Raw genomic sequence first — 19,161 nt, 5'->3', positions numbered from 1 at the left:
TTTTCTCTGAACAAAATATCTATCTTTTGATGTTTTTGTGATTACATATTTTTGTGATTACATATTTTTGATTAATTAAAAATTAGTCTTTTTTTATTATAAAATTTAATAGTTGATAATTCTTTAATTCTCTACAATAATCTCTCTGCTTTGTGATGATTGATATTTTTTAATCTATCATATTGTGTATCTATTATTCGCCGGAAGAGCATCCGGCAAATCTAGGACGCTGCACAAACGTGTTATTAGTATTATATCCATAAATGGATTGATTGTTATATTTGACGTAAATAAATTACATCCATAATATCAATCTTCTTTTACAAGAATAGATCTTGAATAGAAAAGTTAGAGTTTTGGACGATGGAATTAAATCCGGACAACCGCGGCTGGATGCGGGTTTCCTTTGAAACTAACGAGACGTTCGATTAGTCATACCAATTAATGCCGCTGGTCGGTTCCACTTCGTTAGGTTTAATTCACTCTCCTCACCGTGTCTTCAGTTTCTTACGTAATAAACGCGCCCACTTAATAAAGAGTGGCGATCTTAGATATCAGTTGACCGCAAGTAGGTCCGAGTACGAGTTCTTACGCGAATTTGGTACCAAATATGGTTCGCCATGAGCTTATATGTATAATATTGCGGTTTGTATTTATCGCAACATAGTTAATTTTTAATCGGGCAACTTATTCCGTTTAAATTTTTTAATTTTATCTGATATATTTTTAACAATTTTTCAAATAATAAATATTCTTAAAAATTTTCTCATAAAATATTTCGTTTAAACATATTATAATAAAATGAATAAAATTAATTGTCTCATTTATTAATACTTACATTATTTATATCTTTAATGTAGCATTTAATTGTTTCTGATTATTAACTCTTGTTGTTATACATGTACCTCGTACATATCCGCGTATGACTCACGAGTTTCACGATGGCCTTTTTTTTTATCTTTGAAGGATATTTGTCTCTTTTTACATTAAATGACTGTCTTTCAAGCAATCAAGACAGAAAATCAAAATAAGATAAGAAACATTTTAATCTCTCTTTCGATAGAGATACTTATAAGACACTGAAGGTGAACATTTCTTTGTACTACGATATTTCTTAAACTACTTCGTATAAGGAAAGCCTTACAAAACGATCAATCGATCGAAATGTGTAATTTACATTGTCCTAATTAAATGAAAGAACGCGATATATCGCAGTTGCAGCACATTCCGTGCAATTTAAAAAGAAACAGGCCGATGTGTCACAGCGAAAGGGTCAACTGGGATCTCCTCCTCTTCCCTTCGCCGGATCTTGAGTGCAGATGTGCCATCGCACCCACCGCTATGTTCGTCATCAAGATCACACCGAGCCGCTCCCCCGCAACTCCCTCTCCTCTGCCACATCTTTTCTTCCTCCTCCTGCGGTCGCCCTACTCGCGGGGCCCGTATCTAGCGTGTGTACAATCTGACGGAATGCTGGGTAAGCAGCAGTCCATTCACGGTGACGCTGACGCATACACGGTGCCCGAGCAACACCGGTGGTTCACACCGGTGGTCCCCGAGTCGGCCCGGTCCCCGTATAATCGATTGCGCGCAATCGAATTCGCGAGTTCTTCAGATTACAACGAGCGAAGCCGGAGATATTATCCGATAAAGAAGCAAACGTTCCAAGATAGTTAAAAATAAAATCTATTTTAATTGGAACAAGTGCGAACTCCTGCGAATGATAACCAAAATGGGATCAGCTTCCTTTCGAAGAAGAGAATGTCAAGTGGAAATCTCTGTGAAAATCAATTGAAAATTTAGCGAAGTGAAGTTCCTGCGAGAAAATTGAAGAAAAACAATTATATAATAAAACGAAGAAGAAAAGAAAATATTTGATTAATATTTGGATCGACAGGATAATTAATATCAAATCATATTTGTACTAGTCAACTATCAAAGAAGACTGACGACTGAAAGGAAAATTGTTGTGTGTTTTGAAACTATAATCAATTCTTAGTCTAACATATCATGAAGTGACTTTTAATTGTCTCTTATGAGGACAGAGACGAGGACGCACTGAGATTGTTGTTGAATTGAAAATTCCTGTCATATTCTTCAGTCAACAAAAGTCAATAGATTTCTCTCCCACTCTTTGATTACTTGGTTCAATGACAAACTTACGGCTGGTTCAAGATAAGAATAGCTAACGAGCGGTAAGTGATGTATGAAATATTCTATATCTAATTTATTATCTATATTCTTCTCTTTCTCAACTTTTACAGCACATCAATTCACGGTATATTAATTTAATTAATGATTAAAGCCACATTTCACGAAACGTAACCGATTTTCATAATTCAAAGTCTCAACTTAAAAGAAGATGAAATAAGATTATATAATTGCTCGCATATTCGATTAACTGATTCTTTAAAAAAATGTTATCCCCCTTGATTGTAATCATGGTTTTCACTCGCGTGAGTCCTTCCGATCTCAAGGGCGGTGTTGGTCTGCGATCTTGTGGGACCATTGCCGAGAACCGGGCAAAAAAGCGTGGCGAGTTGATGGTCCCGAGGGGCAATTTAGAAACGTGACGTGGAGAGAATTATGACGCATGGTGTAGCATTCAATTAGCTGGGTCGTACCGAAAGTTAATGCGAAAATGGATCTTCATGCAATTATAAATGAGTATACGAATACTTATTGAACATCAATTATTCAAATTTCAAAGATGATTAATATTTCATAAATAATAATTAATATTTCAGAAATATTGTAAATTTTTAAAAATCTTACGATCTTCATAGATCATTCATTTTTCTACATTTGCAATAAATATATATATATATATACATATAAATTTGTTTAAATAAATTAAAAATCTCCGTAAATATATATATTCATGTAAAAAATAATAGTTATAAGAAAACATTATGTTTTAAATTAGTCAGCGTGGATATTTTAATGTCACCCGGAGTATAACATATTTGGCGCTAAATGTACATGAATAGCACGACACATGTTTTGTGCCGTACGTGCAGACATTTGACATCCACACCACGTGGTGATCTCGTGGGCGAGAGTTGTCGCGACTCGATTGACTTTCAACAATCCTGCACCCGTGTGCATATATCTTTTCGCACATTCGATATTTATTCATTTATACTTCGAGAGCACAGATTATATCATTAAAACAACGTAAAAAGAATTTTGTAAACACAATAAACATCGCATAATAATCTACATTATTACTTATTTTTATTTTGTCTTATCGGTTTATTTATTCTTATCGATCTAATTTCAATGGATCATCATTAATAATAATAATAATTTTGTATAGGTGCGGTTTGTTTAATTAAATATCCCCTTCAACGGATAAAGCTGTGAATAATCGTTTCAAGGTGATGATATTGTTATTCAATGTTAATTTATATCGGAGGAGGTAAATCGACGGGTTCCGATCCGAAGTATTACATGAGTAGCTGATATAATCCTCTGATAAACGTAAATCCGCGTGCAAGGTTTAAACGCGCTTCTAATCGGCGAGATGCAACGTGACGCGGATCAACGATGCATCGACGATTCGCGCCGACTTGGTCTATGTACTTTCACCATGACTCAACTTGACTCATTCATTGCCGTTCGCCGTATGATTAACACGGAAATCATTCAGTGACGTCAATTCATCGCCGAGGACTTCCACGGAACAAAAAATAATTCGCGGTTTTACGCCGCGTCTTCCTCTGTCGATGACGATCCGATTAAGTCTCGTTTATCAAATCAAATTTATTGCGTAAATGATATCAAAATCAAATATGGTACGTGTACGCACCTACTTCGATGTCATATATCTGCCATCCGATCAGATTATTCAACTATACGACGATACTCTGCCTCATAAAATTATATCTTTCGTACTAGTAAAAAAATTAATGAGCCTTTAATGTTATATAATTCTAATAAAAACCAACGCAGTAAACCAATACAAATTTTCCACTTATGTTATTTAAACGTGATCGCATTATATGATAGCAACTGTTTATTTTGATACAAACGGTGAAGGTCACGTTTAAAAATCATTTCTTTTAAATTTAATGTTTTAATTCTTTTAATTAATTCTTCTTATTCTTTTCTCTCATTAGATTTGATCCTTTTTTGTTTTAATTGTCAATTTTTTCACATTTTCAATATTTCCTCGAAAGTTTCTTCCGATAATAATATAGTGCGGTTATGATAATGTTAAATATCTCGACAAAATGTATAAAACGAGAGACGCGACGCGTTAATGCGTTCCCATGTCGTCCGTGGCTTTCATCGTTTTTTTTTTGTCGCGAGGGAACGCCTAGTACCGGGTGTCCGTTAATTTCCCTTAATTAAGCTCAATCGGGGTTAATGCACCGCGGCTTGACCCCAGTTTACCAAATCTAACGCACCCTTCGCAACTATGCGTTTACACATAGATCATAATCGCTTATCGATAAAGGGATTATCCGCGATTCTCCATCGCGATTTATCCATCGCAAATTAACGTGAGCGAGAATGTACATACTTTTCAAATTTATAGATGGTTTCTCGTAAATTTATTGAAAATGTCTTGAAATTATAATATATTTAAATATTATAATGAAATTACAATATAAAAACTTAAAATTATATAATTACATTAATTATTTTTTTACATTTAATTAATAAAATACATTCATAAATAATATGAAGTTAATTTAGATAAATAATTTGAAGAAATATAGCAATAATAACATCAACACATAAAAGTAATTATTCAAATTGATAAAATCGATACGTGCCTGTTACACGAGTTTGTAATAACGAGCCGTTATACATGTTTCAATAACACAAATGACTCATCGGTGACCCGCAGTCATTAGTAAACTTAGTTACTTAGCGTGGCTGCGATCGAACGGTCGCAGACAGAATAAGAAAGATAAATCGCACGACTTATAGATTCTTAAATGTACTAATCGCTATGTGAATTCGTGAAAGATGACGTAAAACATTTTAACACAGATCGACTTCGTAGCTGTATTGTTAAAATAGGAAACGTGTTCCACCTTAATTAGTATTCGTTGTAATTAAAAAGAAAATATTTAACAGACTTCCTCCTAGCGATCATTAATGATGATCGAAAAAAAACATAGCTCGAGGCAAATATAATCGCAGCAAGAAATAGATTGATGAGATTATAATTATTGAAATCTGGAATTAATTTCAAAATTTAGAATATTAATGAAACATTCAACTTAATTTTTAATTAAGTGTGAAATATTCTCGGACAAATCGGAGTGATATTGATACATGAAAGAGAATTATAGTGATGTCGTTCATCGTGAGAGTCTCGCATTGTCCTTCGTAAATTCTCCGGACGGCCCATTTCCGTCGGTGGCGCCCTTCGTCATGAGCTCATAAATAACAATAAATTCTTACGATCTGTCTTTCTAACGTAAGATTGTTCTCCAACCGTTGTCTACGTCGGAGAATTATTTTAATGCGCAGAAACGCACGCGCGGAATTTGCATAACGTAAATGTCAGACGTCCCACACGTCTTCAGACAATCATTTTTGTGATTCGTTCACTTAGAGTACTCTTCGGTATCTTTAGGAATAAATATGACATATATATATTCGTTCGCAACAGGAAATGCGGTTTATTGAAATAAAACAAGAATAAAGAAGGAAGAATACAGAAATTTATACGCTGCGTATAAAGAAATAAATATAGTATATGTCACATTATTAAGTTAATCCTTTTTAATTACTGATAATAATTATATTTTTAATAATAGGCTCAATATATTTTTATTTATTGTAGAAAATTATTACAGTTCTCAATGAGTTTTACTTTTTATTAATAAATCTTATAAGAATATAATATATTAATTCGGTAGTATTTATAATACATAATTTAAATATTTTAAAGAATTTTGGAATTTTATGCTCTTATGAATCTTCTTGAATTACAATAAAACAAATGATTAATCCAGTGTCATATATTTTTCTGTTGCATTTCAGGAAACAGTTTTGAAATAAATGCGTCGTGTTACATCCGTTTTGCGTCAGATCGTTTCGAACAAGTGCATCGTGCCGGAATTTTAGATCGCGGTTTCCTCTTCGTGGGAATCCCTGGGAATATCTGTCTCTTTTATGCGCCTCACTGTAATGTCGCAATCGTGTTCCCTGGCATGTTAATCATTACTGATCTCGAAGACGGTAAATAGTAATAATTAGTTAATATTTGGCAGATAACGAGATATAAGCTTAAGATATTCCAGTCTTGTTTTCGTTAAAGTGCACGTGTTCTACTAAATTACGAGACATTACTATTAGTCATTCGCTTTAGTCATGCATTATGCTGTATTCAGACGATACTGTAACTTCGTATGTCCATTCTCTCGTTATATCCAATAAATTTTTCTTCCATTTGTCCTATCAGCTTTTTCGCCAAATGTGTGAATAAATGTGTGTTTGTCATTATTTATTAGCACTCTCGCCGTAATCATAAAAAATTTGACAGAAAATATTGGATACATATACAATTATGATGAAACAAAGATTTCGTTGTATTAGACTTTTATGTATCTTTTTTTCGTGTGAGGAGAGATGAATTAAAAATGTTTAATTATTTTCAAATGTCAATATCTCCTTTCATACAGATTTTTTAATATAATTCTCATTTTTATGAACATTCAACGTCTTATTCTATCGCAATTAAGTCTTTTTTTTATTAAACTTATTAAAAGTTCTGTATTCATACCTCTATTCAACTCTATTACACGAAAAGATAATATAAATATAAAAGAAAAACTCTAGATGACTCTACAGATCAGCTGAGACGCTACGTCAGCTGACTGGAGTTCTACTTCTGGGGGATAGAAAAGCCGGATCAGTGGAAAAATCGTGTCATTTAAATGCATCTTGAAGGGAACACAAGTTGAATATTTAATTTCATACAGATTTTTTAATATAATTCTCATTTTTATGAACATCCAACGTCTTATTCTATCGCAATTAAGTCTTTTTTTTTTATTAAACTTATTAAAAGTTCTGTATTCATACCTCTATTCAACTCTATTACACGAAAAGATAATATAAATATAAAAGAAAAACTCTAGATGACTCTACAGATCAGCTGAGACGCTACGTCAGCTGACTGGAGTTCTACTTCTGGGGGATAGAAAAGCCGGATCAGTGGAAAAATCGTGTCGTTTAAATGCATCTTGAAGGGAACACAAGTCGAATATTTAATTTCGTTCTTCCACTCGTAAATGTTGCAGGCCTTCGAGGTCAGGTCGAGGTTGAATGGAATCGCTAGATCAGAGCTTCGACACCTTCGGCACGGCTGGCATAATGGATGGTACGGACATGTGGTTGCCACGTATCATGGACAATGCCACGCATAGCACTATTGTCGACGCGGAATTATCGAGGTACTTTTTTTTTAGGAACATAAGTGAGAGTAAAAAGTATTCGTACAAGGAAATTTGTTATAAAAAAATCTTATTAGTAGAAAATAAACAATAATTAGCAATTTTATACAATGAATACATTCTGTTTTAACATAAACAAACAAGCTTTGCATGTACTATTGATTTTAAAAGCTAAATTTCTCGTCTGTATGAATACTTTTGGAGCATTCAAACAATACAATTTTTGCTTACTTTTCAGATGATATAATTAATACACATCTTTTTGATATATAATTTTAGGAAATATACAGTCTATTTTATTCTTTATGAATAAATTGCTAATTATCCAACAAGAGATGATCGTCAATTAAAAAAATCGATTCGTCGAATCGATACCAAATTGATGTTGAAATCATCGTATTTATATTGATTCGACATCAATTCGATGATTCATTTCTCGGATAATATTTACTTTTTAAAAAATATTTTTTCTGTATGAATACTTTTTGCAAAAACAGAGACGGTATTATGATTGAATCACGTATTTTCAAAACTGCAAATTGTTATATAAAAGCTTCGACATCTTATACAGGTGCAATAGCATATAAAAATTTGTAGTTAAAGTACCTTTAGTTATTATTTTACGACATATATTGGGTCATCTAAAAAGTATCCGCGGTTTTTTGTCACTAGATGATGTTGACCATCAACACCATCTAGTGACAAAAAACCGCGGATACTTTTTAGATGACCCTATATATATATATATAAATATTTAATAATATTTTAACAGTAACATATAAGGAAAGGACAGACGGACGATTCCGAATGCCATTTTAACAAGAGTGCCAATTCATCATAGATAGATTATTTCACGCTACTACACTATACAGATATATGTATAGCGTTGTTAGCGAAATAAAGAAAGTCTTCACTCATAACTAATAACTTTGATTATGTTAGTTTATAATGTGACTTATAAGATTGCCAGTCTTATCCTTAGGTCCAATTTCATAATTCATGGTTAACTCTTAACCAAGGTTTATCTTATTTATCATCTCTTTTCAATTTTAGAATTAAATATTTTCAATTCTAGAAAGAGATAAGAAATAAGTTAAATCTCGATTAAGAATCGTGAAATTGGACTTTAATCGAAGTTGGTCAATTAGCGTCAAGTTGGCTATAGTCAACTTCACCGATAAGATTTAAGACTACCGATTATCGACTCATTGTAGAATCAGCATAATTCTTCAATATTTTAATATTTCATACATTACTTGATTGCCTTGGAATCGAGTTTATTATTATAACATAGTTATGGAATGGTGTAATTAAATTTGTGAATTAATTGCGTGAATTGAATTTGAAATAATGGAAATAATCTTGATTTTTATTTCCAACTTGTGGAATTTGCGCGCGAACATTTATATTATCTTAATTTTGAATTTAAATCAATCATTGATTTTAATATTTCAAAGTTATTTATTATTATTTAATTATAAACTTAATTATATTAATTATATAAATTTTTAATTATTTAATATATAATTATTACTTATTAATGTATATATAGTTATGTCGATAAATGGCTATTCTGATGATTGTTTTATCTGCCGCAGATTTCCAAAGCCTTTGAGGATTTTTGCAGCGGTAATGGCAATCATTATTATGATTATTGGTTTAGCTGGTAATTTACTAACGATCGTGGCGTTATGTAAATATCCTAAAGTCCGCAACGTTGCAGCGGCCTTTATTATAAGGTATAATAAACAAGTATATATGACTTTGTTATCAAAATTATTTACTTGTAAATTTACTTTATAAATAGCTTGTTCACATATATATTGAAGAAACTTTTTTGTACAATAATAATATTGTGTTAATGATTATCTCGCACAAATACATCGCGTCTAAAAGAAATTGGGTCCTAAATTTTAGCATTTTTTTATAACGCGACTATCTCTAACATTTACGTCGATTAAAATGAAATTTTTATTACTGAAACACAGCTTATGTATCGCGGACTTTGTATTCTGTCTGCTGGTGTTGCCATTCGATTCAATCAGATTCATCAACGCCAGCTGGGCAGACATTCGATTCTTCTGCATCTTTGTACCCTTTTTGCGGTACGGAAATGTCGGAGTCAGTCTCCTATCTGTTGCAGCAATCACTATCAATAGGTGCGTATGCTTTATCTTCTTAACTCTTTACAGTCGAACTGTCTGATCTAGCTAAAAAATTTTCTTCGATTCGATCGAGTTTAAGGAATTATTAATAATTCAATCAATTTTGATTTTGTAGATATATTATGATAGCGCATCATGATATTTATAGCAAGGTTTACACGAAGTATTGGATAGCCATAATGATAATCTTTTGCTGGATCTTCTCTTATGGGATGCAGATACCTACGCTGGCAGGAGTGTGGGGTGAGTCACTATTTTATTATTTAATTATTCATAATTGGAGAAAGAAACTTCAACAAAAACTTGCTAAAAGTGGTAAAGTTACAAATATTTCAAGAATAAATAAAAAATATTATTTAATTATCTGGCAGAATAATTAATAAGACTGTTACATTAAATTCTTAATATACTGATTATATATAATTTTTCATAATTAAATAAGAAATTAAATATCTCAGATTCCTGCCTTATATATATATATTTTTTTTTTTATTTTACATATATATATATATAATATATTTTTTAAATGTTTTCGTTTTATTCATCACTCATTTGTATTCCATTAGGTAAATTTGATTACGATCCCAATCTGGAGACCTGCTCCATCGTCAAAGATCGTCGTGGTTACACTTCCAAGACATTCCTTTTCATTATGGGATTTCTGATACCTTGCTTAGTGATCGTTGGCTGTTACGCTAAGATATTTTGGGTGGTGCACAAGTAATTTGACATTTCCGATATTTATCACGTTTACAATATGATCTTTTTACCGTTGCCTTGATATTACATTAATTAAAATTTAATCACCAGATCAGAATCGCGATTGCGAAAACATGCTGGACCGATGATAAAGTCACCTCATACGCCCGGAAGGGATATCAGAGAACTCAAACAGAAGCGCAGCGAATGGAGGCTCACAAAAATGGTACTGGTAATCTTTCTCAGCTTCCTCGCGTGCTACTTACCGATCACCATTGTTAAGGTGGCCGACGCGGAAGTCAGATGTCCCGGTAAGAATTATTATTTATAGCGCATCCTTTCCGAATGAAATAACATTTCACATTCTCATCTTCATTTATCGCACCATTGCCAATACGCTCAGTTTTTATCAGCTTTCATTTCTATTTTCTTTTCATCCTTTTGAAAATTACAGCTTATGCAATTGTTATTTTTAATAATAAATTCGTTATAATAAAAGAAATTCGTAGAAATCGTATCGTCATTTTAGATTATTATTTAGCGTCGTTCCGTCTAACTTTCAGAGTGTCACATTCTGGGATACTTGCTATTGTACTTCGCTTCATGCGTGAATCCAATCATCTACGTGATCATGAACAAGCAGTACAGGCAAGCGTATGCCGGTGTGATCGGCTGCAAGTGGATAAGGGCGACCTTAACGCCGTACGGCAGCAGTGCACCGGGTGGTGCCGGCGGTCTTCAAGCCCATCAGCATGACTACGCCCAAGGTAACTTCGAGCAACGACACGCGGTAACACTCACCAAGCTCTGATCGAGCGCGCGAGCCTAAGCGACCACTCGCTCACTTTGTAAGTCAAGGGCACCACAAGTTTGCTGCTTTCTGTTTTGATCATCACTTTGGTACCGCTGACCAGTCTGCGTGTATATTTATATATGCTAACGTCAATTAATTGCAATCCCTAATTACTGATTTTCTTCTACGCTCTGCATGTTCTTAACTCCACTTTTCATAAAATCAAGACGAGCAGGCGACGTCAAATTGTCGCAATCGTCACCGGATGCTTCCGCACCTTCGATCATCGTTCTAATATAATTAATCATTAATAATGTGCTAACACACAAAAACACCTTTTTTTTATAGTAAGTTTTCACTGAATAATTCACTGAATTTATTATTGACTCAGTTTGACTAAATGTAGTTTTAATCTTCACCGCTAATTTTTTAATTAACTAAAATTAAATTATATTAATATCTATAGAATAAAAATTATGGAACTTAATTCAAAATTTAGAGGAAAGAGTATTTCATCCTTTTATAATTTTCATGAGTTATAAAATATTATATAAATATCATATAAAACAGCTTTGTTTAATTTCTCATTGTTCTCTAAATAATCTATACTATTGTATAATGTTATACAAAATATATTAGGTGTTGGAATTAATTCGTAGCGTTTTTTAATGAAAGAATGTTATTTATTTCACATGAGCATTAAAAAATACATTAATGAAAGTACTTCCCATCACTTGTAAAACGCTACGAATTAATTCCAACACCTAATAGTAACTATTTAAGAATAATTTGCTTTATTATTGTTTCTTTATCAATTTGTATTTGTATTTGTATTTGTGTATTCTATGTAACTGCGAGTATTTTGATTGAAATGTAATTGTAATTTATTTCGCTGTTAGACTACTCGAAGGACTTCAGCAAAACGATGGTATCGACGGTCTCTATCGCTATGAATCCCGTGAGAAATTCACAATTCCAGGAGTGAGGCGGACGTCGAGAAAAATGACAAAAGACGTTTCCCGTTACAAAAAAGAACGGAGAAGAAACGGAAGATGAGAAAAAAAAGAAAGAAATTGTTATTGATAACCGTGTATTAGTTATCAAGTTAGTTTGCATAATTTTTTTACCTCGTCTAATATAATAAGGAAATTCATAAATTATTTTTTCGTTAAAGAATGAAATAATACGAATGTCGAATATATTGCATACATTTCTAATTTTTGAGACATTCGCGGAACAATCAAAAAGTTATACTTTCTACTGGATAATGACTTTTACCAAAGATTATCATGTGTCATTGTATTTTATAATAAAATATAAACTTTGCATTGTCTTTTATTTATATGATTATTAATCTAATAATTTTAAGCGAAAATTATAATAAAAAGATCGACTATTATAATAATAATAGTTTACGTTAGATTAAAATTATTTAAAATTATTTAAAAATTCGTTACATTTTTTTCATGCGTTATGTTTCATGTAGGAAGATACAATTTATTCTCTAGGAAGGTTATAAACTTTGCAATTAATATTAATGAACCATATTAAGCTGCGATTTTTAATTTTTAATAAACAATTTTTTTCCTTTATAGAAGTATTTAGTATTAAGTACTTAATATTGTTCACTTATTTTAAAAGTAATATAATTTTAAAAATCAAGTTTTTTAGAAAAGAAAAAAAATTATTTTTTAATTTAGCAAAAAATTATTGTTTAATATCTCGAAGAATCTTATTACTTGAGTCGATATACAGATGATTCGCATTTTCATGATATCGAATAGAACAGCATTTTAGCATTGTTTATTATTTAATAAAAATTAATTATAAAATAATTAATGTATTCTATTAGTTTACAGTTATTCGTAAAAATATCAATTTATAATTGAGCACAATTTGTTTCGCAAGATTTGATTTACTGCCGGGTAAGCCACTTCTTGGGATTCTCAACTGTTATCAGTTCGATTTCTTCCGTCGTGAAGCCCTTATTTATCATGATTGGCACAACATTATTAGCGATATGAGAATATCCATGTCCGCCAAAATGTATCTTAAAAATTAACAAAATGTTTTCAAGTGTCTAGTGTCGCTGGGATCAAGAAAACATAAATTTATAAAATTACATGAAAAACGGAAAATATTAGAGAGACGCGTACCAGGCGATGCTTTGTGTGTATATCGTGACTCATGAGAACTCGGTTCAGTTTTTTCTCTTTCTTCAGCAGCGCAATACGTTTGACACGCTGTGCATCTGATAGAAAATCGATCAATGGATTCAGCTGATAGAAAGAGCATTCGGTGCCGAACAGATCGAACTGGATATAACATTTGGTAGCATCAGCGAATTCCATGAGCTGCTCCTTTTTTATTAACGTACCTATCAAATTAATTTGATTAATTGCAGTGACACAATCAAATGGATATCTAAATTAAAAGTTAAAAATTGATGAAAAAAAAGAAAAAAATTGTGACTCTCTTACGATCGACGTGAGACATAATAGCTCTGCTCACATCTCCACCCGCTTCTTGATAGATCCTCATTATTTCCATGGGCGCAGATGCATTCCTTCCAGGATGAAAGCTCACAGAGCAACGTAATTGAGCTTGAACTTCGGCAGTTGCACAAATGGCACGTTTTTCAAAGTCTAATATGGAAATATTTTATAACATTTTAGTGCATTATATATATATGTATATATATATATGCGTGTATTTTAATATAATAATATATGTAATATCTTGATACAAGTTTTGCTGAAAGTATAGAATAATTCGCAATAATCGATATAGTAATAATTACGAAAAACATTCGGTAACTTGTTTAAGTACAATTGCGTGCATACCTTCGATCGGCCAAGAACTGCCAACTTCTCCGATAAATCCTGCCTTTACTTCGGGATATTCTACGCAACCTTCTTCCAACTCTTTGCACATTAGGTTGTACATTTCTTCTTTGGTCATATTAAGAGTCGATGCGTTTTGTGTACTGGCGAGATAATGGCCTGTTTAAATTGATTTATAACAAATAATATAACAATGTATTATTATGTGATTTTAAATTAGATTTTATTAAATAAAATAATATTACTACACATATCATACTATACCGGTTCCCGCAATCACGTTAACTCCCAAGGACTGGCTGATGTTCTTCATTAAAGAAATATCGCGTTTCAAACCGTGGCTACTGTTCTCCACGATAGTTCCGCCACCGGCCTCTTTAAATAATTCTACGTCTTTATAGACAGCTTTTGCCGCGTCATCACCATAAAATTCCAAGTTATATAAGCTGCTATATCTAATGTAAAACATTTAAATCTATATTTATTATTTAACATAATTTTTATTAATTTAATTATTTATTTATTGTATGAACATTCTCATTTTATACGAAACGGACTATGAGTAATGTGATATTTTCGGATCTAAAACGGGATTATTTTATTAAACGGAGAGAAGATAATTTGAAAGGAGGGTATTTCGATTAGACTTACGGATACTGCCGAACATATCCGGCATCTTGAAGAGATAAGCTGCCGACAGGGAAACGTTTAAGATGTTTCGGCGGTGGTACGTAAAATTTATGAAAATCAAGAGCCAGATGTTCATGTGTTAACGTTTTCCCGAGTTCGGATAATCGTTTACTTCCTAGCACTGGAAAATATCGGAAAATATAACAACAAACTTAAGTTCCACTATCCAAGTCTAACACAATAAAAATAAAAAAAAAGAAATTATTTTTTTCTCAAGTATTTAACTTCATTATTCCGCTTCTTAATATATTTTCCTTACTTAAAATATTAGGTGTAGTAAAAAGAAATCCATTATTTTTCCAATGGATGACTTTAGTAATCTGTATCACGCGTAGACGAGATACACCTATTATTTACTTCCTTATCTATATTTACTTATCTTCTTTTTTGCTTAATATATGCTTACCCGTATTTACGCCATCTGGAAAGTTGTCAGTCATTATTATTCTTTATTTCCGTTATGAAGAAAGAATTTAATCTCTATATTCTTCACGAATAGAAAAAAAGCAATTAAACGCGCGTATCTAACCTTCCATAAGCTTAGAACCGATCGCTTAATGGTGCGCACTGGTTGGTACGAGCTACGACGCAACACTGTATAACTTATAACTGCTGCGACGTATTATACCTTCCTTTAAATCGACCTAACTCAACCTGGAAACGGTCATTATCGGCGCTATTCTTAAACACTTAAATATCTTTGTACTCTTAAATGCTTGATAAAATAGTATCAGGGTTACAGCGAATAGAATTAACTTACTTAAAATGTGTTTGTGTACATAGGCTTGTGCGTTATCATAATTTACAAGCAAAAATAACAATATTTGCAAAATGTCTTCCATGTTTATTGCATCTGACATTTCAAATGCCAGTAATAAAGAACAAATTAGAAAATCATTTATTTTTTGCTACTTTTAATAAAAATTATGTTTCAGATTAATTTAATTTAAGCAAAAAAAATCACAATTTATTAATTATTGTTAATTTTGAATTATTCAAAGTTTATTATAAACGTGACATATCAATTTATAAACAGAACATTATTAATTATATTAGCATGTTACAAATATAAATGATATAACGACACCTTCCATTTATTTTTTCGGTTACTTTTAACAAATCTTAATATTTCAGAGAATTAATTTAGATTTAATTAAAAGAACAACCATAATAAGTTTCATTGCAATTATTTTTTATCTATTATTTATTATATATGTAAATTTATAAGAGGACATTATTAAAGCATGGCGGATAAATGATAATGGCATCTTTTCTTTTATTTTCATGGAATTTTGGAGAATTTGAAAAATTTTTTATTTAATTAGAAATTATTTTTTTGGTTTTAATTAAAAAAAGATAACTATTAATAAGTTCATCATGTTATTTTCTGTAATTTATTTACATAAATTTATAAAGAGGACATTGTAAACGCGCGGTTAACAAATGATAATGGCAATGGTTATCACATAAAGCAAATGTGACTATGACAATATATGTATATAAATCTTTCAACGATACACTTTCGTAGCTTTGTTTTATCATCATATTATCACCGTGTTTGATGATCTCGCAATTATCTGTTCATGACGTTGATTTGTGTATTCTCAATAATTCTAAATCGTCCATGCATGTATACATCGCTCTATTTGCAGCACATAGATTTTTCGCGACTTGACGTGCTCTTATGCCGTAATTGAATTGAATCCCGTATACCATTGTCGAATCTCGAATTTAGCACCTTATCCACCAAATAGCGTATCGCTGCTTCTGCAAAGAAGAATGTTGAATTAAGAATGTTTTTCGATTAAAATAAAAAAAATACCGAAATGTACAAATTATACATATATCGTATTAAACGATCATTTAAGAAAAGTGATATCTCTTGCATTGGGAATGTAGAAAAAAAATCATTATATACGTACATATAATATACCAAAGACAATAAAGTCTAAAAATCAAGACATCAAAATATTCCGGTAATCAATCAAAAACTATTAGTATTTAAACATGTATAACGTGATAAGTATGTTCGTTATTTAAGACTAGAATTTAGTCACTCCTCCAACATTCCTCTTTAATTAGTAATAGTATACAAATTTTTTTATAGAAGTAAAACAATAACGTGTAAGCTCTTACAATTATAATTATTCTGTCTTTTGTTATCTATATTTCTTTTAATATCATTAACAATTAAAAACACTAATGATAATACTAATAATTATTACTTTTCAAACTTTAATAGATGTTTATGCAATAAGTAAGATAACAACTTTTTTAAGGATATAAATATACGAGAAAAATAAGCAGAGGATAAGCTGGTCGTCCACCTACCGACGTTGGTGTTGTTTTTCGCGGAAGTCGCGTACCAAGCGTGTATCTTGTTCTCTTTGCAGAATTTAGAGATCTGCTCGTTGGTCACGGCGACCGATATGTCGCATTTATTCGCCAGGAGTACGACTGGTATACTCGAGCCGTCTGGCAGTGCGACCTTCTCCCTGAGATCGTTCAGCCATTTCTTCATCGACTGGAAGGTCGCCACTCGTGAGATGTCGAATACGAGAGCCGCGGCTACCCTACGTGTAGGTCAAATCAATGAGCGAGATTAATAAATTAAAAAAAAAATAAATTAAATTATTACAAATAGAAAATACAGTTGAGATTTTTCAGATTCAGTAAAAGCTAAAACATCTAATCTTAATTACTTCGATGAGTCATACATTGTTATCTGTGAAAGGAACAATGTCAACTAAATTTCTTGAGTCAAATAACATCTTATTTTTAACTTCTATGTATGTGAAATGTAAGTCAATTTATTTCTGTGATTTCAAAATATAAACAACATCCTTGTAATTAACGTATGCCATAATAAATTAAATTTAAGTCAAATTTAATACAATTTCTTAAGTTAAATTGTTTATTTCAATGTTTTAGTTAAAACGACTTATTTGAATAACAATGACAACCCATAGAAATGATTAAAAATAATTCAAATTGGATATAATTTAACGTTATAAATTTAACAGTGTACCATTAAATTGGAGCCAAGTACGTTTATTTATGATAATAAATACGTATTTAATACAAAAGAAACAAACTAATCCAAGCGGATAATAAAAGATATATTAAAGTCATATTTACGCGTATTTATAATAGACCCTTGTCATGTATCCAAATCTCTCGTGACCAGCGATGTCCCTAAAATATTCAAAAATTAATTAATTAAATTTGTCGTCTTTATAATTATATATTCTGCAGGATTAAGAATAATTTCAAGGGGTTGCAAAATATTATACATGCGGGAGCCTTTGAAGACAATAAAATAACAAACAATATAAATTATACGTCTACAAGTACCATAGCTGTAAGTTTATTTTAGTTTGTGGATCCCAATCGAGCGTTTTTATCGCAAAATCGGCGCCTATGGTAATCTTGTAATTCGAGGAGAATTTCCCTGGAAAAGACAGTTTCGAGAGTGTGCGCCGATGACATCCGGATTAATAGTGTCGTATCGCAGCTGCGGTGTTTGACGCAGGTATCGTTAAGACGGATAAGCCGGCTTGCGCGCATTTCTCTTTCCCTTTTCTGAATGTACGCTCCCGCAATACCTATCCTCTCGCGACATGCGATCCACGACTATGATTACGATTAAACACATGTCACGTTTAAACTTTTCGGAAATTTCTTGCGAAACGATTCTAGGCAAGAATTATTAATTAACTTCGATAATGGGCAAGAGACATATTGTGACAAATTACCTTCCGTATATCTTCTGACCAGCGCAGTTTTACCTAAAATAAATAATTTCTGTGAAAATCTAAATGAAAATATTATTAAAATAGATCTTGCGTTAAATTCTGTGAAAGAACTGCAATTTAAAGATACCGAAAAGGATTCGTATCAATTATAAAAAATATAAAAAATTAGATCCGGTGAAATAAACTAGTTTTTAAATATAATAGCTTATATAACATAGTGAACGAAAAATATAATAGACACGAGATTCAATAATGAATAGTTTTTGAGCTATTAATTTGTTTTATAAATTTTATACTTTTAATACATCTTTTGATATAAAAATTGTATTTCAAATTTATGTTTTAAATAATGTAAGTTTATCACTTGTGCATCTCGCCCTGACTCACCGACACCGTAATCGCCAATAACGAGACACTTGAAGAGGTGTTCCTTATGGCCGAAGTTGGACAGGACGACATCCGAGTCCCTCCTAGATGCTCGTGGAGTCATGCTCGCCGTGTGATCCGTTCGTCTCATCGATTCGATCGCTTCAACAACACACTTTGCACTGTCGGATTCTTGTCAACGGTAATAAACGATAACAGAAGAAGACGAAAGAGACGGACGACCCCGCGGGTCGCTTCACTGTCTCGCTCCCCTCTCAGGCAGTAGTTCGTATCAGTAATCATTTTCTCTGTTATCTCACCTCGCCGTAAACACGCTGCCGTCTTTCTTACGATTTTTATATACAAGGTCTTAATTAAATTTTTTAAAAATCTTTTCGCAAGAAGTCAATGTTAAATATATTGGACAAA

General features: G+C 31.9%; 3 protein-coding genes across 7 annotated transcripts; 1 reads left to right on the top strand and 2 right to left on the bottom strand.

Annotated features, from left to right (window-relative positions):
• The first annotated feature begins 1,433 nt into the window (after positions 1–1,433).
• moody (G-protein coupled receptor moody) lies at positions 1,434–12,411 on the top strand. 3 transcript variants are annotated; one of them, XM_011063072.2, is made up of 9 exons: positions 1,434–2,195; positions 7,269–7,421; positions 9,020–9,160; positions 9,410–9,580; positions 9,702–9,829; positions 10,153–10,306; positions 10,397–10,596; positions 10,849–11,052; positions 11,978–12,411. In XM_011063072.2, exons 2-9 carry the CDS (start codon positions 7,294–7,296, stop codon positions 12,061–12,063), a joined length of 1,212 nt encoding a protein of 403 aa, XP_011061374.1. In that variant the 5' UTR covers positions 1,434–2,195; positions 7,269–7,293; the 3' UTR covers positions 12,064–12,411. The 3 variants fall into 3 exon arrangements, with proteins under 3 accessions (XP_011061374.1, XP_011061376.1, XP_011061375.1); XM_011063074.2 differs by having other exon boundaries at positions 10,849–11,133; XM_011063073.2 differs by lacking the exon at positions 1,434–2,195 and adding an exon at positions 6,036–6,204.
• Positions 12,412–12,762: 351 nt separating this feature from the next.
• On the bottom strand, positions 12,763–15,242 carry LOC105150169 (phosphotriesterase-related protein). The gene is made up of 7 exons (XM_011063071.2): positions 15,018–15,242; positions 14,573–14,732; positions 14,186–14,376; positions 13,922–14,080; positions 13,559–13,723; positions 13,235–13,455; positions 12,763–13,128 (listed from the first exon to the last, which is right to left on the bottom strand). Exons 1-7 carry the CDS (start codon positions 15,049–15,051, stop codon positions 12,994–12,996), a joined length of 1,065 nt encoding a protein of 354 aa, XP_011061373.1. The 5' UTR covers positions 15,052–15,242; the 3' UTR covers positions 12,763–12,993.
• A 638-nt stretch (positions 15,243–15,880) lies between these two features.
• Positions 15,881–19,035, bottom strand: LOC105150168 (ras-related protein Rab-32). Of its 3 annotated transcripts, XM_087408957.1 has the most exons (7): positions 18,754–19,035; positions 18,367–18,399; positions 18,122–18,204; positions 17,966–18,063; positions 17,750–17,806; positions 16,943–17,184; positions 15,881–16,378 (listed from the first exon to the last, which is right to left on the bottom strand). In XM_087408957.1, the coding sequence occupies exons 1-7, from the start codon at positions 18,881–18,883 to the stop codon at positions 16,254–16,256; spliced, it is 768 nt and encodes a 255-aa protein (XP_087265083.1). In that variant the 5' UTR covers positions 18,884–19,035; the 3' UTR covers positions 15,881–16,253. The 3 variants fall into 3 exon arrangements, with proteins under 3 accessions (XP_087265083.1, XP_011061371.1, XP_011061372.1); XM_011063069.2 differs by lacking the exon at positions 18,122–18,204 and having other exon boundaries at positions 17,966–18,062; XM_011063070.2 differs by lacking the exons at positions 18,122–18,204; positions 18,367–18,399 and having other exon boundaries at positions 17,966–18,062.
• Positions 19,036–19,161: the final 126 nt, after the last annotated feature.

The sequence above is a fragment of the Acromyrmex echinatior genome, chromosome 8, assembly GCF_024713525.1.
Source record: "Acromyrmex echinatior isolate Ae372 chromosome 8, ASM2471352v2, whole genome shotgun sequence".
NCBI lineage: Eukaryota > Metazoa > Arthropoda > Insecta > Hymenoptera > Formicidae > Acromyrmex > Acromyrmex echinatior.
The sequence above is the reverse complement of the archived record's forward strand: the minus strand, read 5'-3'. Positions and strand labels throughout refer to the sequence as shown.